The sequence below is a fragment of the Melospiza georgiana genome, chromosome 3, assembly GCF_028018845.1.
Source record: "Melospiza georgiana isolate bMelGeo1 chromosome 3, bMelGeo1.pri, whole genome shotgun sequence".
In the NCBI taxonomy this organism is placed as follows: Eukaryota; Metazoa; Chordata; class Aves; order Passeriformes; family Passerellidae; genus Melospiza; species Melospiza georgiana.
Genome location: NC_080432.1, coordinates 60011306 through 60036861, shown reverse-complemented (window position 1 = coordinate 60036861; position 25556 = coordinate 60011306). Strand labels below are relative to the sequence as shown.

At 36.8% G+C, this 25556-nt stretch overlaps 1 protein-coding gene across 1 annotated transcript in view; it reads right to left on the bottom strand.

The window, feature by feature from the left end:
• Positions 1-1632: 1632 nt before the first annotated feature.
• The window catches only part of WDR64 (WD repeat domain 64), a 54916-nt gene continuing 30992 nt past the window's right edge, over positions 1633-25556 (bottom strand). The window contains exons 11-28 of the mRNA XM_058021085.1: positions 25335-25461; positions 23189-23337; positions 22044-22167; positions 20536-20705; positions 18583-18759; positions 17530-17660; positions 16177-16254; positions 14519-14609; positions 12918-13032; positions 11567-11697; positions 10061-10166; positions 8391-8452; positions 7878-7987; positions 6898-7083; positions 3318-3411; positions 2652-2726; positions 2440-2473; positions 1633-1724 (exon numbers count right to left, since the gene is read on the bottom strand). Coding sequence (XP_057877068.1) covers positions 1633-1724; positions 2440-2473; positions 2652-2726; positions 3318-3411; positions 6898-7083; positions 7878-7987; positions 8391-8452; positions 10061-10166; positions 11567-11697; positions 12918-13032; positions 14519-14609; positions 16177-16254; positions 17530-17660; positions 18583-18759; positions 20536-20705; positions 22044-22167; positions 23189-23337; positions 25335-25461 — 2052 coding nt within the window. The remainder of the gene's footprint in view (positions 1725-2439; positions 2474-2651; positions 2727-3317; positions 3412-6897; positions 7084-7877; positions 7988-8390; positions 8453-10060; positions 10167-11566; positions 11698-12917; positions 13033-14518; positions 14610-16176; positions 16255-17529; positions 17661-18582; positions 18760-20535; positions 20706-22043; positions 22168-23188; positions 23338-25334; positions 25462-25556) is intronic.

Below are 25556 nucleotides of genomic sequence, written 5' to 3'. Positions count from 1 at the left end.
GTGCATTTTTAATAGTCTTTGAAGAATAGGCAATTTTTAGGTAACTGAAAGAGATTTTTGTAGCTTTCAAAATTATACAGGACTCAGAATTGCAAGAATGTTACCCTTCATATGCTAACTGCTAAATCATGGGTCAGATGAACAGAGGTAGTAAATGGCAGATCACACTTTATTTGGTGCTACTTGGTTTGTCAGACAAGTCTGATTTTAGTTTTGATCAAAAGGTTGGCGAATGTGGTGGGCCTGGAAGACACCGAGTGCCTGCACAGTTTCTTACTTGCTTCCTTACTTCTCCCAGTGGGATGGAGAAGAGATATGGAAGAGCACAAGTGAGAAAATTCTTGGGCTACAATGGGCTACACCCACAGCTTAATAGGTGAAACAAAGCTGCGTGTGCAAGCAAAGCAAAACAAGTAATTCAAGCACTGCTTACCACCAGTAGACTGATGTTTGTTTAGCCACTTCCTGGGAAACAGGGCCTCAGCACACATAATGGGAAGACAACTTGGGATGACAAACACTATAACCATGAACATCTTGGTTCCCTCCCCCATTCCATGAAGATGTTATATGGTACATATACAGGCACATACATATACAGGTACATACCTGTCCCAGGTGTGTCCCTTCCCAGCTTACTCGCTGGGTGTGGGAAAAAAAGAACCTTCTTGTTGTGCTGGCATTGCTCAGCAATAGCTAAAACACTGGTGTGTTATCAACATTTTTATTTACTAATCCAGGACACTGCACCATAGAGGCTGCTATGGAGCAAATTACATTAATCCCTACCAGATCTGATACAGCTGATCATAAGGATTTTAAATATACTCCCACAAGATATTTTGCAGCTACCCTTCAATCCATCATAGCCTTGAAACAAGTTGAAGGCAGGTAAATAATTGCAAGTCATTGTATATTCAGTTCATGAGAAGAATTTTTTTTTAAGAAGGCCAGCAGATCAAGCATCATTCAATACCAGTATTATAGAAAACCTGCTATTTTCCCCAAAATAGTAGGTAATAATATCACTAGCTATATGCTTTATCACTACTTATATGCATATGCAATTACCTTGTTTCTCACTAAGGTGAGACACTTGGCACCATTTGTATGCTTAGCCAAAGGGTGAAAATGTGTTCTGTGCTCTGTGTCATGTTGTGACATTGTCCTGGAATGCTGAAATGCAAGAGAAGATTTGCAGAATCATGATGGATAATTAATTGAACATGAGTTCAGCAGGCACTTTTCCGGCTTAAGGGGTGAACACACTCTTTGAAAGCATAAGCAAGGAATGAACAGGCAGAGACAGCAGGGCATATTAACTCTTTGTTGACTTTATGATTAATCTGGCAGGAAAAAAAAGTTTAATATTCAATGTTCAGAAGTTCAAAATGGACAAATTGAAGCAGACAGGAAATCAGTAGTTTTGACATAGAGAGTAACTGTCAGCAAATATACATTAAATATACACTGGCTTTATTAGACTTTATTCCTTGCATGAAGGATTGGAATAGATCTGTTTTTTATATGTTCTACTTAATAATGAAATAGATTCAAATGTAATTGAAAAGAAAAATAGAGAAAAAATAACAAAAGAAATTTGCTAATCCACTTAAATGAAGAAATGAAACTTTATTTATTGTCTTGACTCAAGTTTTCAATGGACTCTAGATCCTTTTCCCGTCCCTTGTGACTGGACTTCTCAGCTCTGATCCTATGAAGACCTTTAAAACATTTCAAGAACTAATTAACATACTAAGGTGAATACACCAGACTGACAGCATTTTGTAACAGCAAAGACAAAAAATATCTTTTTGTGCACACAGCTTACAGAAAAAGTCTGATTTCATTTTGTTGTAAATCCATTGCAGTGCCATTGGCTTCAGAGTATTTTATTTTCTTTTTCAGGAAGAAAACAAAAGACAGATTTCCAAAGTACATGAATGGTCAGAAAAATAGCATGTGTGCCAACTATTTGAACACTGCTCCTGAGTTTTTTCTGACATGCTGTGATGCTCTATGTACAAAGATTAGGTCATATGTATTGGAATGCAGAGCTGGAATGCAAAGTATCCTATTAATCCCACATAAACAGCCATGTAGCATCTAACTCTGATCCAAGTTAGTTCTCTAGGTACCCTCTACAGAAAGGGATCAGCTCCTTTTCTAGGGGTGATTCTTTTCATCCTGTGATATGTGGGATAGACAAGCCTTTGGAAAACTCTGATCTTGCTCCATAGAAGAAAAACCTAGGAAGCTTTGCTAGACAGCTTGCAATAGATCAGATCATTAATACCCATAAAATAGTACTACCTTACAATACTCAAATCTTTGGGCAGATGGGAATCAATAGGCTGGGGCTGGTTAAAAGAATCCAGTCCGAGCAAAACATTAATGACATGAGGTTGAACAGGAGAAGTAAACATCTGCAATACTCACTGTTTGGCATGCTCACTTCAATTGGAGTCTCAAGCTGCCACCAAAGTTGAATTGGAGTTGGATAGGCAGTAATGCAAATCATGTTAGAAAATTAAATTGAGAAGCAGACAATTAACAGCAGAATGTCAGTGTGTCTCTGTAATAGTGTACAAGTGCTAATGGCTTCTGAACTATGAACACCACCACAAAAGGTAGAAAACACTTGTGCTTACCTCATATATAGGAAGAAACCCAAATACTGCACCAGCCTCTTTGCTTTCAAACTCAATAGTTTCCATAGGTTTTACCTGACCAAGGGAAGCCAAAGTGAGTGCATTAGGAGCTCAAGAGAAAAGGTAATGAAGACATTCTTACTACAACTCCAAGAAAAGTTTTATATTCCCATGACTTTTAAGGTTAAAGACAGGTAAAGATGGAAGAGTGCTACTGATATTCAATTAGAATTGTACAAAGTATATGAATGATGTACAAAGTAATGAAATCTAACTCTCCTGGCTTCTGATTTCATAGGAACCCTGAAAGAACTATTGTATGCAACCAGGGATTCACTGTTATTCTAGTATTTTCACACATCCTTAGAGTAAACTTAGGATATTTAGGTTTTCTGTTGAAGTGGAAGAAAATTCTAGGGTTATTTTTACATGTTTAAACCAATGAATCAGTTTGTGCTGCCTTCTAACTGAAATTTGACAATGTGAAAAATGAGAATGAAAACCACAGACATTTCTTAGATCCCTCTGTTTTTACATTTTTGTTCTATGTCCATTGAATGACAAAGATTTATGGATATTATTTATGGATAATTTTTAAATGAGAAATATACAATTTTATTTCCTATATGTCACATGGAACATAAATTTATCATATATGTTTGCTACCTTTTCAGGAGCCAGAGCTCTGAAAAACTTATAGTTGTGAACTGCTTCCTCATCTCCATCCTTTTCTAAATCTGATCTGGTCAGTGACTTCAATCTGTATGTACAAGACAGAAAAATCCTGAAATTCCTATCAAAATGATAGGATATAAATATATGACAATATAAACGATAGGATATAAATATAAATTTATGACAATATAAATATATGACTCAAAATTAAATTATTTTGAACTATGCTACAAAATTAAATTATTTTGAAATATAAGTGATTTTGTATATTTACAAAATATAATTTATATTAGAACCTTCATAGGTGTCATGGAATGCTTCACTAATATTTTGTCAATCCAGGTATAGCTGTCACCTGTAGAGGGCAGGAAATCTTAATATAAACACCATTCACAAGAGTCATGTGCTAACTCTCTAATAATGGCTTTTCAGCATTTCTTTAAGTTCTGACTAGAACACCTGAATGTGACTTTCATAACAAAGGTGTCCCCTGCTGATATGTCTGGTTTGCAAATTTAGTCATGAGAAGAAATTATCTGGAGTGTCTGTTAGTGCAGATTAACAGTTGCCTTTATAATCAGAAAAATAAGTCAGGTCACCCGACCTAAGGATCTACAGGGAGAAACGAAACTGAGACCATTCTTCTATGTGACTTCATCTACCTGCTGGCATTTTTCAATCATTTTTCAAACTCCTGAGATGCTTGTTTAAACTGTAAGCACCTCTGCTGCTCAGATGGGTTTGTGCCTCTTCAAGTATGTGCACATTTGGGGAATATTTTCCCACACTTTCTCCTGGAGAAGCTGGCTGGTCATGGCTTGGCTGGGTGCACTGTTTGCTGGGTAAAAAATGACTTGGATGGCCAGGCCCAGAGAGTGGTGATAAATGGAGTTAAATCCATCTGGCACCCAGTCACAAGTGGTGTTCTCCAGGGCTTACTGATGAGCCCAGTTCTGTTTAATATCTTTATTGATGAGCTGGACAAGGAGACTGAGTGCACCCACAGTAAGTTTGCAGATCACAGCAAGTTGGATGGTAATGTTGATCTGCTGGAAAGTGGGAAACCTCTGAAGAGGGACCTGGACAGGCTGGACCAATGGGCTAAGGCCAATGGTAAGAAGTTCAATAAGGCCAGGTGCCAGGTCCTGCCCCTGGGTCACAACAACCCCTGACAGCACTACAGGCTAGGGGCAGGGTGGCTGGAAAGCTGCCTCATGGAAAAGGGCCTGGAGGTGCTGATATACAGTGGCTGAACATGAGCCATCTGTGGCCAGGTGGCCAAGAAGGAGAATGGCTCATAGTCACTAGCTCAGCTGGCTAGAGCATGGCGCTCATAATGCTAAAGTTGTACAGGTCATTCACTTAAGAATTTGACTCGATGATCCTTGTGGGTCCCTTCCAATTCAGAATATTCTGGGATATTCAAACTATGATATACAAATAGTGTGGCCAGCAGGACTATGGGTGATTGTTCTCCTATACTCAACACGTGTAAGGGCACACTTTAAGTGCTGTGTCCAGTTCTGGGCCCCTCAATTCAGGAAGAATGTTGAGGTGCTGGAGTGAGTCCAGAGAAGGGCAACAGAACTGGTGAAGGATTGAGGGGGTAAGTCCTATGAGGAGCAGATGGAAGAGCTGAATAGGAGGCCTGAGAATAGGAAGCTCAGGGGAGACCTTATTGATCTCTACAACTGCCTGAAAGGAGGCTGTAGCCAGGTGGGGGTTGGCCTCTTCTCCCAGATGACAAGAGGACAAGTGCAAATGGTCTCAAGCTCCACCAGGGGAGGTTTAGATTAGACATCAGGAAAAATTTGTTTGCTGAAAGGGTAGTCAGGCATGGGAATTGGCTTCCCTGGGAGGTGATGGAGTCACTGTTCCCAAAAGTGTTCAAAAGGCATCTGGATGTAGCACTTCAGGGATATGGTTTAGAAGTGAATACGGTGGTCCTTGGTTAATGTTGGACTCGATGATCTTAGAAATATTTTGCAACCTTAATGATTTTATGATTCAATGAATATATATCTGTTAATAACACTTATAACATGATTTGTAATTGAGATCCTAAAAAGTTATCTTAGTGATGAATATCGTATGAGTTATCCAATAAGTGAATTATACTAGCATCACAAAGATAAGTGACTTTCTCCAAGACAATTGTCTGCATCCTGCAAAGTACAAAGCAGCCTACCATCTGTAGTAACACAGCCTTTTGGATGATGGTTGGCTAGCTCTTTATTACAATATTTGGTACAGTTAATCCAGAGGACCCAAGTCACTCTTGAGGTGACGGCACTCAAAGTTTGTAGAATGATAAGACTGAAACTTTCTATTACATGGAGTGTGGCTGCTTTTTTTTCCCTTCTCTACATAGTTAAGCATTTCTCATTTTCTTGCTCATTGTCTGTTTAGTTAATGTATTTAAAATGTATGATAGCCATTCTCCTTTACTGAAATATTTGAAGAATCCTCAAAATAGTCACAGTTTGACACAGGCATGTAATTTATGAAAAGTTTCTTTCAGATTAGCTGGCTCAATAATTATATCTTTGGTTCCAGAGGTTTCAAACTGGCTGCTGACTATTCAGAGGAACCACAGGGGTCCTTCAAACACAGCCAAGCACTTCTCTGTATTGATGAGTTACTGTTCTGACTGCAGTGACACTACTTATATTAGTAAGAACTCCATGGAATAATAATTATTAGCAGGATACCAAATTAAATGGGGTAACAGTAAAGGACCCTAGAGATTTTCCATTGTCCCAAATTGCTTTGGTTGGAAGGCAGCCTAAGAATGGACATGGTATATGAAAACTAACCACTAAACAATGCCTGACTTTTTAAGTCCTAAATATTTTTTCCATATTTGGATTGCTTTGTTACTTAAGACACTGTGTTTATTTCCTCTGAAGATGCCCTTTTCAATATTTCTGTTCGCTTGGTTAATCCACTAATTAATGAGCCAGAGTGTTCCAGGACTAGAAATATATACTTAAACTAACAGGCCAAGGCTCTCTGACTGAACTTGTAACTAACCCATCTCCCTTAAGAACTCTACCTAGAAGAAAAGCTCAACACTGCTATTGAACAAACATTTATGCCAGTTTCAGAATGCCATGATCTGTGAATCCTCTATCCATGTATGTGAATGTATCCATAGCATCCCAGCAAGTTTAAGATGACCATTTCTTAAACTGAAAGATTAAATTTGGTTTATTCTTCTAGAGGGATTTGTGTTTTGCTCAAAACTATTCACATTAAGCTGTTCAGGTAACAGGCTGCTAACCTGAGCAGCATATGTAATATACAACCTCTAATTAGGCTAAAAGCTGAGACAAGAATCTAGTCATCACTACAACTGAGTTCAAACCTTGAACGTCACCTAATCCTGACTGTAACCAAGCCATAAAAAAGAAACAATTTATTCATACTGGGTCAAAAACCAACTTTGAAAAGATTTTTCTGAATAACAAATAGTACTATTTTTTCTGACCTTCAGATGAAAGGTGTTTTTAAAGCGTATTTCAAAACTGTTCCCCCAACCATACATGTATGTAAATGTATGAGATCTTACATGTCTCTGTCCACAATGAGAGGATATACAATCTTCTTCTTTTCCGTATGTTTGATCTCCTCTTTAATTACAGCACAAAAATCGCTAACATCAGAAGGCAAAATCAACCGACTGGTATCTGTTAAGTCAAACTTCCTGGCTTGTCCAAAGAAACCAAAATAATATCCAGTCCTGGCATGCCAAAGCCTACACACATAGTAGAAGCAGCGTAAAAGGACAGAAAAGAAAAATAGATATATTTAGAAGTGGAACAGAAGTGAGATAGTATTTGCGTACATTATCGAATTCCACAGCACTGTTCTAGAGTTCTGTGTGCTAGTCATAAAAAACATCAATGAGATTGTTTTTATAATTTAAATAATTTGAGAGTGAAGAAAAAATCAGAAAGTTGTTGCAGAAGACAGAAAAAACCCCAGTTCATGTTTGTATTTCTGAAAATTAGGAGTAAATGTACAAAAATCCTGAATTGTTCCTGCAGTAAAGTGCTGCCACCAGAGCAGGATCTACACAAAATTTCTTCATTTAATACTTCCAGAAAAGCAAGAGAAACCCCTTCAAATGTATTTTTTAGATGAGAAGGAATTATAGTTGTCTATCAAGTATCTTCAAGCTTTCATGGTCTAACTGCATACACATTGATTAGATGCGATGCTTAGGATCCAAGTCAATTTAACAAGTACTGAAAGCTAAAATAGGATTAGAACAGGAGACAACTTTTAAAATTATGTAGGCATTACCTATGTGTTCAAAGTAAAGCAAGGGCTGAAAGAAAATGACAGTCTGCAAAAGATCTGACTTCTAGAGAAGTGCTACATTAAAACCAGCTCTTTCGGGTGCAGAACAGAAAATGCACCCAATGCATTTTATTTAAGTGCACTTTATTTAAGTTCTAGCCTACATGCAAGTGCAGCAAGAAAAGGAACTTTGAAGATAGCTCAACTGATTTGCCACAGCAGTAAGAAGTGTCAGTCATTTTATACCTGACTGAACCATCAACGGATGCTGTCGCTACCACATTTTTCTCCTCATCAATAAATAAGTCAACCACTTCAGAAGAATGTGCCCTCCAGCAGAGCTCCTCCTTTATTGCCTGAGGGGAAAAAAGCAATATAACCACATTTGAGGCAGTTCTGTACCCCACCATGGTTGCTAGCTTAGTGGATTTATCAGCATGTCTTTCTGAAAATTAGAAGAGGTGAAAAAATAATCCCTCCATGAAACAGCCTGCAAATGGCATATGGTAGAAACACTACCCAGGGAACATGGATAAATTAATTCTTAATATACCTTCTTTGAACATAATGAAATAATGCTAACACCATCTTACTTATGTTTTTCTTTTTTTTTTTTTCCACAGCATCAAATTATTATTTCAAGCACAAAATATTCATATGCAGAAAACATTTTTATCCCTGTAGAGCTCTGCATTATTTTTTTTCTGTCTGTCTGGGTATACTGTTCAAGTTAAGAAGATCTGAAAGATAATTCCTTACATTTTTTATATTTCGTGAATCTTCTAAGAATGAGGCCATGTTCCAGCGAAAAATATATCCCTCTGTTGCAGAAAGGAGAAAGCAAAACATCAGTAAGTTTCTTTAGGGCTACACCTTCACTCGTTGCTGCCACTGACTCTCAGCAGACACTGGGCAGAATGAAGCAGAGAACACAGGTCAGTTAGTTTACAGTGAATATAACTATTTTATTGTCAAGCTCAGAGTAGAAATAAAGGACCGTTCATTAATATACAAAGAAACATGCAAGTTGTGAAGAATGTGTCATGAACTGGATAGGTTTGAAATGGAAGTAAGGTAAATCTTTAAATTATGAGTGAAAAACAAGTCATCTCATCATGACAGTTGTCTATTGCACAGCTGAGGTATGAGAGCTTCCTGGGGATTACACTGGTTTTCAATCCTGGTAAAATGGACAAAGTTTAATTAATTGCATCCATAATGAATGCTTAATGTTTTACAACCTTTTAGGGCACTCATGTGAAACTAGCATCAAAGAACCACTTTCCTTATTTCCCACAACTGGCCTAGACTCCCCCTCTCCTGATGAAGTTGCCTCTTACTTCTCATTTCTACTACAAGACAGAGTTGTGTAATTCCAACTTTCATACCAGTCACATTTGATTTCTAGGACTGTACATTTGCAAGCAAGGGAGGAGGCAGGCAGAGAAGCTGACCTTTTTATAACAAGGAAGAATTTGTAGAGGGGAAAGGAAATTGGTAGCAGCACTGCAGATAAAAGAGAAGAGTGTGGAAAGCATGAAAAGCAAATACACAGTGACACAAAGACAAAAAAGGCAAACGGAGAGTATCAAATGAATAGGTAGTAGGGTGGATACTTTTCCACAATTAATTGAAATCCTGTTCAGTGCATGTGGCCTTTCTGAACTCATTTACGCATTTGAATCAGAGAGGAGTGGAAACTCCTCATCATTTTCAGTATAAAAGTCAAATTATAGCTCAATTTTGAAAGAAAAGGGGAAAAATCCCTTGCTCCATCCAACAGCTGACCACATAGGAGCAGGAAGTTGTCAGAAAACAGTTTTAATACATATTTTAAAAGAAAAGTGACACATTATGATGGACACAGAAATGGAAAATTGCCACGGTGATTCCAAAGGTTTGAAGAAGAATCAGACAGCACATAAACATTCTGCCAAAGGAAAGTCAGATTTCATGTGAAATTAAAGGTTTAGCAATGAGCTGCTAGCATTGACAAGTGCTTTTCCTATACAGCTGTGTACTGTTGGAGCCATTACTGTGCACTCAGTATGAGTGTTTGAATCACAGCTCTTGGTACACCCCAAGATGCAACTTTTTATTTAGTATTATTACCATGGAATTGAAATTTTTGCTTGTTCTACGCCCTTGGGATCAACATCATAATTTAGATGGAAAGTATATTCAGAGCATATGAATGAAGAAAATTTTAATGTCTTTTATGAAAACAATTCTACTGATAACACTATAACACTAACCTTTAATGTACCATCCTTTTATAAAACATTTTTTACAATCATTTAATTATAGCTTTGGTGGAGAAAACCTGGCAGCACTTGGATCATCATTTCCACATTTCTGGCACATTGGCACCATGATATTTTCTTGTCCTACTGACTGTCCTGAACAAAATGACTAACATGTTTACTCACCTTTAGTGCCTGTCAAAAGAATTTTAGTGAAGAAGTCTGTACACAGTACTGTCAGAGGACCTGAGGGACGTCCTGCAAATGGCAGAAGTTCTTTCATCAAGTTTCCCTAAAACAAACAAACAAACAAACAAACAAACAAACAAACAAACAAACAATGTTTATCTTATAATACCTACATATTAATTAATCAGAATTTGAGTGCCATTGATTTTATCTATTCAAAATTACTGAGCTCATATATATTCAGAAAGCTGCTAAGAAGGTAAATTCCTAAATCTACCGAGTGATGAAAATAGCTGTGTATTATTCTGGATTGCTGTCTCTTGTACACTGAAAGGACAAGCTCTTTAATTCTTCAGGCAAGTCAGTCTAGTTGCACCTACCCCTACTTCACCACTTACCCCTCATTTGCTATGGAAGAGCATTAGTATGCCCCTAATTTGCTACTGAAATACTGTTTCTTGCTGCAAATGGGCCCATAATGTCTCCGTCACCAACTTGTTCTATTTTTCAAGTTAGCACCAGCAGACTTCCTCCATTACTGCCTCTTCAGGACTGGGAGGGTGTGAGGGAGAATGTCTTGCTGACAAGGAGATTCTTATCTTGTCACCCATGTAATGATGATGACAATCATTCCAATGATGACACCACTGGCATATGAATTTGGAGATTGCTGTAAGAATCTAAGCACACTAATATATCAACTGTGAAGAAAACAGAACCCAGCAAAGCTCACAACTACAATTCTTGGATACATTTACCATAATTTTTGCATACAGCATCTGCAAGATTACCTTCACCATCTTTCTTCCCACGGAAAAAAATTCTTCCCAGGACTTGCTTTAGCTGGGATTCCTGTTAAAGCCTGACTTTTTATGACCATTGTCTGTCACAAAGAGCAATATTACCAATCAACCAATAATATCATGGTACTTTCCCTTCTTGCTATATTTACTTTGTGTATCTTATTTAGAGTAACATGCCTGGAAAATTCTTCTAGATCTGAGGTGATATGACAAATAAGCCTTTGCCATTTGGTTGCATGATGGACTTTTCAAGCCCATAACAGTTGGAGATGTTCTGTGTTAGGACTATATTCTAACAAACCAGGACACTATTCTCTCCTGGTTTGTTACCCTACTAGTGCTAACTGGCATTATTTTCCAGATATATTTAGCCTTTTCTGACAGTAGGACACTCTGCCTTGCCTATCATCCTGTCTTAGAAGGTAAATGTTATGGGTGAATAATCAAATTCTAGATTTTCACAAAAATTTAGAGTTTGTTTTAATTACTTGAAGTCATGTTTCCTTGTTTTCTGCTTGCCATTAAGCCCTGCTGCAGTTACTAAAGCAGAACTAATTTGTGTCCATGGAAGAAACTGATAACCAAAAGATAGAATAAATATCTGCTGCTGCAATTGCTAGTTAAGGAGCAATTTTCCAAAGATTACTGGAATTATCTTCTCAGTGTTCCAGTCCCTTCCCAAAGACATTCAGTTGGCTACCTGACTACTCCACAGGCGGATACAGCCACTTTCATGAGCAGAAGCCATTAGAGGGGATAGTCCTGCTTTAGCCTTCAACAATTGTTCATTCACCTCCGGATCCTGGGTGTCCTTACAGGTAGTTGTTTCTTCTGCTTTGGAAGACAAATGATCATGTATTTTCTCAAAAGGTTTTAGTATTGCTTTTCAATGCACAGAAATTACATAACACCAGAAAAATAATTACATTTGCAAATAAAGCCCATCATCAAGATGGCATTACTCTAAAAACATTAGAGGCATAGATAAAGATAACTGAAAAGAAATGGGAAGGATCTTCATTATCTTATCTAAACCAGCCAGAACTATTGCTCAGTGATGTAGGGGAAACTTAATTAGAAGAGAGCCATTTTAAAGGGTTTTACAGATTTTACAGGAACTGCAAGCACAAGTGAGAGTGGAGGAGGTGTGCAGGACATCAGGACAGTGGTCATCAGGACAGCTACCAGGCAGATGTGCAGCCTCTGCAGGAGGCTTCTAGAGACAACAATGAATTCAGCAATAAAATTTAATAATGACATAACACTTCTGGAATCATAGATTTCTACACTTATTTCTCCAATTGAAAACTTTTGCTAGATGCAAGGGGATGATCACAGAGACCCATTCTGAGTTTCTGCTGTGACTTTTCCAGAGCTGGAGATGCTGGCAGGACCTTCATAGAAATTCAGTGGACACAAGACGTTGCATGAGTGTCTATTTAACTGGGCAACAAGGCTCAGGAATATTCTAGTTTTAGGGCATGCTTTTCCCCCCAAATAAATTGATCTTAAGTCCATATTGCAGATGATCAAATTTCTTATTATTGGGAAATTCTGCTTTCCAGCAGAGGATTTCTAAGGGATTCAGAAGAATCTAGAGGATTTATTTCTTGCAAATTCACCAACTCATTTCCACAGCTTTAACTCAGGCTCTCTCTTGCTAGTTTCACAGCTTTTGTCTGTGGGCCCATTTATTGATGCTTGACTCAAGTTGGCTCTTGCTATATTATTTCAATAATTCATTGCTTGAATATTTATGTAGAAGAAAAGTGTGTATAGTTGACATTCCCAAACTCTGAAAGTGTTATCATGTCAATTTGGAGAAAAAAGCAATTAAAGTCTTGCATATCCTGCATCTTGGCCTGGCTTTTGGGAAATAATTGCAAGTTAGGAGGGAGAAGAAGATGATGAGATCTATCATCCACATACCAAAAATATCCCAATTATTCTAAACAGTGTTTGCCAGACAAACTGACAAACTTATTTTCTGTAATAATCTGGGCAGAACTCGTGGATCAACATCAAAAAGAATGAAAAACATCTTTCTGTACCTGTTTTTATTTCAGTATTAATTTCATCATTTTTTTCAGTATTAATTTCATCACTTTTTTCAGTATTAATTTCATCACTTTTTTCAGTATTAATTTCATCAGTTTCTGCATTTTTCTGAAAGAAACGAATAAAATATAAGATAATTAGGAAGTGGAATTTGGATATAACTACAGAACAGTTCACTGGATGAAATTATTATAAGAACTTATTTTTTTAGTTTGATTATTCAAATATTTCTCCAATTTCCACTGAGTGTAAAGAAGAAACACTTTTTTGAAGAGAATCAACAGATGAACAAATCAAAACCAAAATTAATGGGAATTATGGAGCATGTTAAATGTAAATTTGGCTCGATAGCCTTAATTTCTCAAGACAAGCAACATCAGTCACAATTGTGAATGTAACCAAGATCTCTTTGAGAATGTCATTCAGAACATGCATATAGTCTTGTTACTGCCTTGAGCAAAAATTAACGAAGTTTTAAAAAACATTTATACATATATAAACATTTACTCAAGTCTGCATTTTCAGTAAGAGAATTTTCAGAAATCCTCATTTGTGCCTTGCTACAGGCTTCTGAGGATCTCCAAGGCTGACAGCAATCAGCATACTGACCTCAGAAATTGCCAAGTCAAATAAGGCAGGGAAAACTCTGTGGCCTCGAGTGTTTGAGGTATGTCAGAAAGACGACAAGTCACTTAAATCTCATCCTACACATTTATGTGTAAGGCTTAATGTATGTGGCTTCCAGGGATTTTTTTAAAGACTGAAAATCACTTTCCGTTGTTATTCCAATGACGACACAGCACAGTGTATTGGATACTTTAGTTTGTAGATGGCAATTAAGTCAGAGTTTGCTTGGGAATCTATTCAAGTGCCATGTTCTGCTGAAACAACATGATGGTAAGAATCTGAGAGGCAGCAGGATTCTCCTCTTTTTGCCTACTTAATTTTTATTGCTCTGCAAGCATGGCATGTCCTTCTGGCATAGAAAGGCAAAAAAGTGTCACAAAACCCATAATGCTATCCTTAGCAAAAAAATAAAAAATATGCAGATTGAGACACTGATACAGTGATGGTAAAAAAAAAAAAAAGAAAAAAAGAGATACTTTCATTTGAAAGAATGTATCCAAGCAAGCGTGGCTGCAATGTTGAAGTGGTTCTGCTATTATTCAATATTATTCAAGTACTTTATGATTTGTCTATTTTACCTTCCCCCCTAAATCTTTGTATACCCCCATTTGAAAGTCAGAATTGCTAGTGATAAGTATCTGTCAAACACTTTGATAGTTAGCTATTCCATGTGTTACAGAGCCAGCTGACTAACAAAGGATTCTTAATGCATGCACTGTGACAGTCAGTTTACAAAACTAAAAAAGCTTTGTTAATTATTCATAATTATTCATAATTCTTAATTATTAATTTCTTCATAACTCATTCCTAATTCATCATTCTAAGTTCTTCAATATTCTTGATATTTAGTTTTGCGGATGGTGTTAGGGAGTTATTTTAGTAAGTTGCAGTATTTTAAAATCAAAACCAAAAAGAAATCAGAAATTTGTTTTGAATGCTACCAAATCCATCAAACCAGCATGCCTACCTCATGTAGGTCTGAAGAACTTTCCTTGTGCTCTGCAATGGCACTGGCATCACTCCTCACAGAATGAGCAGAGGACATGGAAATTCTTTTCCTGTGTGAAAGAAATTATTGAAGATCACTGATATTCTTGAAAATACTATTTGATACCTGGAAATCAACACCACCCAGCAGTAAAAAGCATAATAAAATAGTACTGAAACTGATTAGACTAATTAGACTAAGGGTTATTGCTTTTATATATTTTTCTAAGTAACTAGGCAATATTTGCATATTACACAGCCAGCCTCTCCTGGCAGGAGTTTTGAGCTAATGGAATCCATAGTAATTGAAAAGTAACATTGGTATTCATCCTTAGGGCACAAAAGGGAAAAATTAACTGCCTGCCAATGGCTTTTTCCCTTTCATTTTACACAGTACTTACTCTGCAAATAGTTTTCAATTAATCAAAAAAACTTATTTTAAAAGTGTTATGAAAACTCTCAATAATGCAGTTTTGTGGAAGAAAATAATGAAAAAAATGGATGTGATCTGCATTGTTTTTGTTTCTGAGTCATGAAAAATTCAGACTGTGTTAATAAGTGGTTCTTGCCACATAACACACTAGTGTCACTGCTGCTCTGCTTTTGGCAAGAGTATCTGAATAATTGGGATAGTTAGAAACTATACAGCTGGGGTAGTCCACTTAAATTTGGTCAGGTGGCCATAACTTTGCAATTTTCATTGTTTAAAACATCCTAAGACTATGATTTTCCAAATCATTATAGGATTTTCCTGTTTAAGAATAGCAAAAGCTTATCTTCATTTATAAAAAAATCTATTTTATGAATTTTAATCACTCCTTTTTTTATTTAGCTAGGATTTCTTAAGTTATCAAGTTCTAATCATTAAGTTATAATGTCAAAAAGAGTATTTGTGTTCAATTAAGTAGCGCTGATATCAAGTTGCATAAGCTTCTTGAAGATTTTAAAGCAACATAAGGCCATAAAGCAGCTTTATGGTTCACAAGAGCAAAAAAGCTGTCAAATTGCTAAAAACTTAAAGCTGCATAAATATTTAAACCATACTGAATCCTTTTGGCTACCACTGCCTTTGCATATCCATGGGAAGACAAGTGTTTCTGAAGTGAGGTACAGGTGCAATGCCTTTCTTTCAAAATGAGCATTTTTAGCTAAAGTTCTCTTTTTATTCAATACTATCAATCTATGGAAGCTTCTAGCTTGTTTTAAGAGGAATCTTGTGGCTACACACTTTGATGTGCTTGCCTCTTTGCTGAGAGTGCCTAAAAGCAGGAGGATTTTATCAGGTTTAAAATAAAGAAAAAGTCTGCTGCCACAAAATAGAGATAAAAGAAGTTATGGTACACTGGAAAATTGATACTGGGCAAAAGCTACCTTCTGTTGAATTCTTCAACATAACTGAGACTTATGAGACCGTTTAGAGAAAAAAGGGAGAGCTGAGTGGAAAAAATAACATATTGTATTTTTTGACAAGCATTATGAAAGTTTAAGACTCGGAAAATTAATTAACAGTATGGACTTGAATTGATTAATTACAAATAAAATCGTAATTCAAATAATCTATTTTGGAGAAGCACTGCATCATTTTACTACAACAAAATACCAAATTACTGTGCCAAGGAAGATAAAATGCACAGTTACCTGGAAGAGGAAACACTACGTACAAGGAATAATATGGCATTGACTCCAGAGCCCTCATTGTCTTCAGCAGTTATACGCCTGAAAACAAAGATATTTGTACAGGATATATCAGATAGGTTGTATATTTTCCCAGAAAATGTTTCACATTTAACTTGTAATTAAAATAAAATTAAAATTTTAATTTCCCAGAATGCATGCCACCTAAAGTTGTAGACAGTTTTTCAGAACCAGTTAATCAGTTATGATGGTTTAATGTCAGTGGGCAAGACATACAGAATGTGCCTGTCACAGGAAAAACAGGTACCTGACGGAATGATGAAAATTTCATTCAGCCAAGTATTTTCTTGAAGATGACTATTTAAGAGGAAAGTGAAGTAACTTAACTAAGTTAATGTTAGCAATGTACCTTTTTCCTGGCACTCAAACAGTGATGTGAATCCTGGGTAAACTACTCTACTAACATTCACCTTCCTGTCTTCCATGCATTAATATGAATTGGCTGCCTCATATATGGAGAAGCAAATATAAAGAAAGAGCCACTTCTGAACTGTCTGAACTGCAGTAAAGTTTTGATTATTTTTCATGGCGCAGAAAACTTGTCTCGCTTTCTCACAAACTTGCCAATTTTGCTCATGAAGGATGAAGTGAAACTCTTGGGTAGGATAGTTAAATATTGATTTTGTATGGTCCTAAAAGACATATTCTTTCACTAACACAGGAATACTGCTATGCTGCTCCACTCAGTCTAACTAGACATATTGCCATTGTTCAGCTTACTGATGTAGCAGCTTAATGGGGATAAGAATATCTGGAACCATCCTGTGATCGCTCTTTGTAACTTTCTCTAAAAAATCTTTACTCTCAAACTTCCAAAATCACATCAGGTTTCTCCTCATTGAATGTGACTTCTAGTCTTGTAAGTATGGACAGTGATTGAGACACTGATAATGTAGAACATCTGCAATTATCATCTGAAGTAGCATTAGTTCCAAATGTCCTCCCAAACACAAAACTTCCAAAGTAAGGATGTCAGTAGCAGCCTCTAGTCCATGACTAGAGTGATTTACATAGTGAGAGCTTCCTTCAGTGGCAGTGCTAAGTTACATTAAAACATTATTTTTAGTTACATCATCCCTTTCTCCAGTGACCCTCCTGATCACTTCTCCTACCTGCAATCTCAGGACTAGCTAGCAAAGTAATTTGAAGTTGAAAGGAGGAGGGCCCACATAAATTGCTACTTTAATTCCTGCTTGTAAATCACCCTTTATATTTGGGCATATTGGAATTTCTAGTATGCCATTGAAAAGTTTGTGTGACATACTGGAGATCAAAAGGCATGAAAGTAATACTTACAGGCATGTCACAGAGGCAGATTCAAAATCCCAAAAATTTATTTCACCATTTGCACTTCCTGTAACTATTGATCTGCCTCCTTCTACTTGTAAAACATCAAAACACTTAATATCCACAGAAGATAAAAAAGTCTACAAAGAAGATTAAAAGCAAAAAATGAGTAGGAGTAAGAGTAGGACACTATAGACAGTGAAATATTTTAACTGGTAATAGAAAAAATGCCTAAATTGACAGTGTCTACAACAACTGCATATGGGAGGCTATTTTAATACTATTGTATTTAAACTATATAGAAGCACCAGAGGAAACAGGAAGTGAAAGTATTGGGAGACTCCCTGCTGCAGAGGACAGGGGCCTCCAACCTGACCTGCTTTTTACAGCACAGTTGCAATTTGAACATTTAAAAACAAGTGTAAGGGCTGAGGATTAATAATGAGTAGGTATCTGTGGAGATATTCTAATCAAGTTAAAGGAAGAAGTCATTGAACAGAGATATAATGACCTTTCCATGAACACCATCCACACCTGTTACAAAGTTAGAGAAATTTTACAAGACAGAACTTAAGTCTTGTGGACTACTCAAGTTAAATTGAAACATAAATTTGCCATTTTATTTTACTGAAGCAGTAAGAGGAGAAAATGGAATCACTCAGCTTGATCTGACTGTGCCACTACTACTAAAGGTCAGCCTAGCTACAGGAGGAAAGACATGTCATTTCTAGAGGTGTTTATGTGAGACCCTCAACTTACTATATTGTACAGGAATGTGAAGTTTATGTCCAGAGAAACTCCTTAATTATGGTGATAACCATGCAATGGACTTCTAGGAAGAGATAGCCCTTAGAAACATGATTTATTCTGCACATTTATTTCAGTATACTGAAAAGTTTGGAATCACAGAATCACAGAACATGTAAGGTTGTAAGGGACCACAGTGAAGAATAATTATTTGGTTGTTGTCCTGCGGCTAAAACATGAAATACTTGTGAGCACAGTAAACATTTTACTTTCTAATCTTCTGTAAATGTGGTGAAACTTTGAAGTGTTTCTCACCTCTTTATCATTTCTCATGGAACTGGTGTTACAAAGAAGCCGAATGTCTGGAAAAAAATATTGTGTTTCTAAGGGGGAAGGCTTCTGCGACAGATACACAACTGGATTCCTTTGTGGAAATGGTATTACCTCCGGAAGCATCCATGTGACATAAAGATCTCTTTGAGCTGAGTCACCCTATTAAAATAACCAACTTAATGAAAGAGGAAGGAAAGAATTTCTCTATTCATAATTATAGTAAGTGTGTATGAAAAGCTTGTTTTCTTTGACAAATTACAAAAACTGTTACAGGTATTAACTAGCATATGCCTAAACTGCAAACTGAAGCTTCATCTAGACATATTCCAGCTCCCCTTAAATTACCTGCTGTTAAATTAGAAGCTGTGCAGCTGTGAAATTCAAAGCTATTGATTTTACTCATTTTAACTACCTCTTTAAGGTAAGTTGTCTCCTTAGTTTTAGGTGCTTATTTCACAAACATCGTTACTCTCCATTTCATATCTACCAAAACATCCAGCAAATGTGATGGCTGTTGCAGTTGTCTGAGAAGAGAAGCTACAGCTCAGCTAAAGCCCTGAGTCTCTGATCCCTCCCCATCGTGCCTAGAGGCATTGATGCTTTTCCAACTATAACGGATTCCCTCCAGTATCTAGTTCCTGCTCTAACATTGACATTTCTGTCCATTTTAAGAAGTGTTACTGAAATCAGCTCCTTAGGTTTGCTACTGTTTTCATAGATGTCTTGAACTGTAGAATGAAGCAACAATTAAGATTTTAGTAAATCTTATGCAATTGAGGTATTCAAACAAGAAATACCTGTAGGAAAGGACTAAAAATTGAGAGATCTGTAATAGAGTCCTGCAAAGGATAAACTGTTTTAGGCTGCTACTCACATTTACCTTGCTAACTACTATATTTAAAGCCTTTAAAAAAGATAATAATAAAACAACCTGTATTTCTCATTATCACAGAAATGTTTGTGGAAAAATGTAGTTCTGCAAGTATGTGAAACAGTATTAATCTACTTAACTTTGTAAAGACTTGGGGGAGATTCAACTCCTCACCAATCTGTTTGTTAAGGGATACATTTACATCATTTACACATAATGGACTGTTAAATAATTTCAGTAATAACACTGAGGAGCAGAGCAAGTAGTGTGATGGAGTATTTCAAAACAGTCAGAATAAGATAAGAAAACCTTGAATAAAGCAGCTTTTCATTAGCAGGCTTGAAAGAATATATTATTTACGGAGATGAGAGCCTGTATATTTCTTTTTTCTCTCAAATATATCAGCTGTCTAAACCCACATTTTCTACCTTGCACATAGCTGCTTTAAAGTCTCAGAATTTTGTTCTAAGTTAAAAATTCCAATATGAGGAATGTAATTCCACAGAAATAAGGTTTGTCGAGAAGTTAAGCCATAATTATTGTAAGCTGCAAATGCATCCTGTTAGTTTTAGCTGAAAGGAACACAGAGTAGATGCTCAAAATCAAGCCAAGCAAGTCAATCTGATTTATTACTGCCTTGTTTCTTGGTATCAGTTCCTAAGAATCCAGTGTCTTAATCTGTTAATTAAAAAAAAGTATACTTTCATCAAAATCTCATCTTAAGAAGTTCTTTAAATAGACTAAACACTATCTGTAGTAACAACAATAATATTTTAAAGCTGCCACCTCAAAGGATCTGTAACTATTGAAACCTCAATCACAAATGAAAAAGCAAACTCAAGGAAAAAAATTATGAGAATGCTGGAAACCAGTGATGGACTAACAAACATTTTAGCACTAGACAGAAGGGCAAAAAGCTAAGTTGATTACATTGAAAAAATAGATTGTTCCTTGACAGTTTCTATAAGTTTATCTACTAATTAATAAAAAAGTCCTATTTTACCTCAGAAATGAGGGGCTACCTAATGAAATTAGTGGGGAAAAAGGAAGCATATTTCAAAAACCTGAATGATTTTTATCTTCCCTCTCTGTTCCAAAACAATAACTGCATGTTGACCCTCATCAGCCTTCAGATATACTATCTTCAGCACACGATGCTCATCATCACTGTCTTGTGTTAAAGGCAAGGCTTTAACTTCTTGTCCGCTTTCAAACTCCCAGATTTTCACTGTTCCTACACAGAGATGACAAAAATGTAGAAAAGGGAATGAACTTTAAGCAATAAACTGTGCTGCAGATCCAGAATCTTAAATAAGACCAAACAGGGAAAAGAGAAAGAAAGAGAAAATCCAATTTGATATCTAGAGCTAGGTCACTGGTCTTTCAAAAATTGTAACTGCGTGTTTCTTAGCAAAGCAGCTGTAGGGCCAAACAAACTTAACAGAAAACATCACTACCCTCTCAATTTTTCCATCTTTTATTCCATGTCTATTTTTTTGTGCAGCCCAGGAGAAAAGATCTCTGCTTATATTACTTCTTACAGTTTCTGAATAACATTATCAGAGAGCAGAGTGTGGACTATCTGGCAGAAGACTTTGGGCTCTGAGTGACAGCAATGAGCAGAGGGACCTGATTGATGGATTTACCCCAGAGAGCTACTGGGGAGAAGGAGCTACAGAGTTTTCTTAAGTAAAGCAATTATTTACATGTGACTTTTCTTTTGTAAGACTTGACAACATTCACCTTCTGTAGTGGTCTTAAGATCCATAAAGGGTGTAGTCTCTGTTTCCAGGTAGAAACAAGAAATATTAGCCGATATGTTGTGTGGGAAAGGCCATCATTTTGTCTTCATGTGAGGTAGCTTTCATAAGTGTCACATGTTTTAGAAATTCAGGTGTGTCTTCTTGAACATTTTTATGTAAGAAGAATTATTCTGTCATGTTAACAGATTATAAAATTATTAAAGCTTCCTGCACAATTCGATGTGCACTTGTGTATTGGAGAGGTGTAGTCACATTACCTAAAACTCACACGCCCTAATAACAGACATGAAAAATACAGAAAACATCTATATCTATCTATATCTATCTATCTATCTATCTATCTATCTATCTATCTATCTATCTATCTATCTATCTATCTATCTATCTATCTAATCTTCTAGTGTTCAATGACTTCCAAAACTGTAAAATTGATCTTAGAGACTAGAAAATTTAAAAACCACCATTCTTCATCTGCAGCCATTTATTTATACATCTAGGTCCTAAGTATTACGAGGAAACAACTTTTCAGACCAAGAGCTTTGAAGACAGTCTTTCAAAGAATAATAGGCTAAAAAAGCACCAGAGCCCAAGCAGCCCAAAATCATGTTTCTGTGAACCACCTATCAAAGAAAACCCAACCAAGATCCACTCTGCCCTTCTACAGACTGACAGCTGTGCAATCAAAATTAATTCTGTCACTGAGACAGTCAAGGCAAAGAGTTTTGTCTGCTAATGTAATATGCCATTAAAAAAAAAGGTAATAAAAAGTAGTAAAGGTAAAAAAAGTAGTAATTATTTAATTGCTTTACCATCACATGCCCCAGTAGCAAGATAAACCCCATTTCTTTCAATGGCTGCACAGGTCACCTCAGTATTCAGCCCATGTGCATCTTCTATTTGATATATTTGAGATCCTGTTTCTAGGTCCCAGACCTAAAAAAATAATATTAGTTATTTTTAATACATCCTCTAAAATTGGTCACACAATGTGTTCTACTGTAATAGGAGAAAGTATGGCCAATAGCAAAATTTTTTACCGAAACACCAGTGTATTTTCCCTGAAAATGTCCCTCTCTCTGGGGAAGCCACTCAGGCAGGGGGAGGCTCTATTTTTTATGTATGCTCTGATAAAGATCCTTGTTAAGTCAGATAGACTGATATTAAATATAAAGTGTTTTTACAGTTTGAAAGAAAAGAAATTTAACTAGAAAGAATTGCTTGAGTTATAGTTTCTGTGCAGAATATACAAATGAGGCTTTCCATAAACATTTGGTCCAAAAACATTGAAACAACTATCTCTGATCATTATTGAATCATTTTGGAAATTTAAGCAACACCTTTTAATGAAATACCAGTACAAAATCTGGTCACTGTAGTGGGATGGCTCAGATGCAACTGGATTTGTCAAGTAGCTACTGATTTCATATGTACTGGAATCTGATTTTCTGTAGCACCAAGTGCTCCAAATTATCCTGTGATTGTAATAGTGTTGTAGCCATTGTGGTCTAAGGAAGGCAGGGTTTACAGTGACAAATAACATCTTTGAAGATAGTATAAACTGAACAAACCATTACACAAGCCTTTCTCCACAGAAATGCCATGCATCACCAACTGACCCAATAAAAAGATTCTACCTCTCCCTACAGATTTTGCCATCTAATGTACCAACAGCTGGTGAAAACTACATGTACTCAGTACCTCTTGTGATTATTGTAGAAATGTACTGTAGATTATTGTCGATTACTATATATTATTCTATTTATGTTAAAAAGTTGAATCTTCTGAACCCAAATGGGCTCCATGACTACCACTTCTTTGGACCCCAAAAATAGCCATAAAAACAACACTTTGAATAAAAAATATTAGTAACTTATCAAATTTCCTGATAACTTACTCTGAATACAAAAGCTGAGACTTCTATTTTTCAGTATAAAGGGTGAAAACTTACACTCACCTTTAGTATTGACTCAGTGCAAATGCTGAGAATCTGGTGAAAAGTCCTGTTGTAAAGCAGAACATTGAGGCTCTTCTCATGTGTCTGAGGCAACTCTTTTGAATCTTGTGTCACATTAGCTAGGGGATAAATATCAACGACATCTGAACCTGTGAAAGAAGTGAGAATATATACATTTTGAGCATAATTTTCCTGGAAATTGAAAGAATTCATGTAAACCATTGGGTTCACACGAGTTCTTCTGAAGAGGATACAGAATATTGTCTGTTTTTTTTGAGAACACGTTCTCTGACGCAGAAAACATTCTTACACTGTCCCCAAAAAGTATCAGTCAAACAATAGCCAAGTATTTACCAGTCTTACACAGTCCTCTGCCCACTTTTGATGAGACTGACATCCTGACTGCAAATTAGTAGAAGCCATAAATCCTCCAGTTGCAGAGTTGGTTGACATCAAATGGAATGAACCCAAATACATAAAATTCTAACTGGGAGATCTGTCTCTCAAATAAATTCTGGTTTCTGCTTTCTTAGAGATAAAGCAATTCTATCTGCAGGCAATGATGATGTCTTTCCAGTCCCTATACAGCACTGCAGTTCTGAATGGTGTTTTCCAAACACCTCCCAGTGCTCTCAGATCAGGGGTTGCAAAGGCAGAGGCAGACAGGGACAACAAGACAAAAGAAAGGACAAGGTCTGTACAGTGCTCTGAAGCCAGAGTGCATATGCAGTTTCCCACTGCAGCCCCAGTATCCCTGCCCTGGTATCCCAGTGGATCTACCAGCAGAGGAGCAGCAGTGAGCCCAGAGCAAAGGAGGAAATTGCCTAATCCTTGGCATAAATCCAGCTCCAGAGGTCAGCAGCTTAGAAACAGGCACAGAAGGAAAGCTATGGCAATACTCAAATGAAGCATGAAGGGGAGCTGTGATTTATGAATGTCAGTGAATTACTAAGCGAAAATCTCCTCTGTGAAGCCAGGTACATGGCAATGAGAATGAATTCACTCATATACAGCCCAGTCTTTTGCCCTCTTCAGGGGCAAGGAAACATTGACTTAGGCTTTTAATGAAATCATTAACACAGTCTAGGACCAGACTTTTACAAATATTTAGGCACTTATAGAACCATTGTTTATAAGGGCAAATTACCTCATTTTGTCAAGGAGTGACTGGTATAAATTCCCGACATTGCTAAGCCTTGAAAATCTCACAAGCATAAATTTGAAATGAAGACAGTATCTGTATCCTTTAGTGATTAAAAAATTCAGTAGACACCATCAGGTCACTGAAAACAAAATGTTTCACATTCGTCTTCTCAGATCTGACAAGCTTTGCAAGCTTTGTGCCTTGTTCCTAATCCAAGGACAGAAAAAGCTGTCTCCAAAGACAGCTTTTTTTCCTGGTACATGTCAGGTCTCTAAAGCCTCAGAACATGTTCAAAGCTGTCTATTCAAAGCTGCATCTTTGGGGCAGACAAATTGCGCTGATTTCAAGAGTCTCTGCCTTAGATATAAAAAGCTAACATCCTTAGTGACAAATGCAAAGCTCTGGTCCCTCAGAGGTGTCAGACTCCTGGCTACAAAGCCAGGAAACAGAGCCCAGAAACCCCAGGTTGAGTTCCCACAATATTTTATTCCTAATCAGTTGGGCAGTGTGTCTGTTGACACCTCAGGTTGTAGGGCTGTCTTTAGCCACAGAATTAAATAAGGAGTTTGAATATACTTGGGAGGGCTCCACAGAGATTGAACGATGCTGTTTTCATCTCCAAACAAGAGGCAGGTCCCACAGTAATAGTTAGGAGGAGATCCATAACTTAACAGCTTTCAAGAAATTACAAGTCTATATAACAATCTGTGTAGTTTAATTTTGCTGTGGGAAGCTCACCTTGCCTTCAGAGAAGCCTTTCTCATTTCCTTTGGTTCCTGCTGTTAATTCCCATGCTGCATATTTTCATGCTATTTTCAGTATTGAAATTGAATATATAACCCACTTTAAGACAGCCTTAATGTGCAATTCCCTTGTCTCCCAATATTCTGTATATTCTCATACACCTTACTGCTGTACTCAACTTCAGCTGTATTTAATCATAAAGAAAATTGGATTCTAAGAGTTGGGGCATGCTCTCGCACACCAACTGCAATAACATACCTGTGAAAAGCAGGCCATGGTCATTGTCAAATACCATGGGAAAGGAATTCATCTCTTCTGGAGTCCTGTGAGCTTCATAGAAGACCTGCAGTGGTGAAAGAGTCTGTATATCCCACACTCTAAAAACCTAGAGGAGGAGAGAGATGAGAAAATCTAGTGCTGTATCCTGACTGGATTTTCAACTCTTTTGTTTCTAGCACATTAATATTATAGCCTCCAATG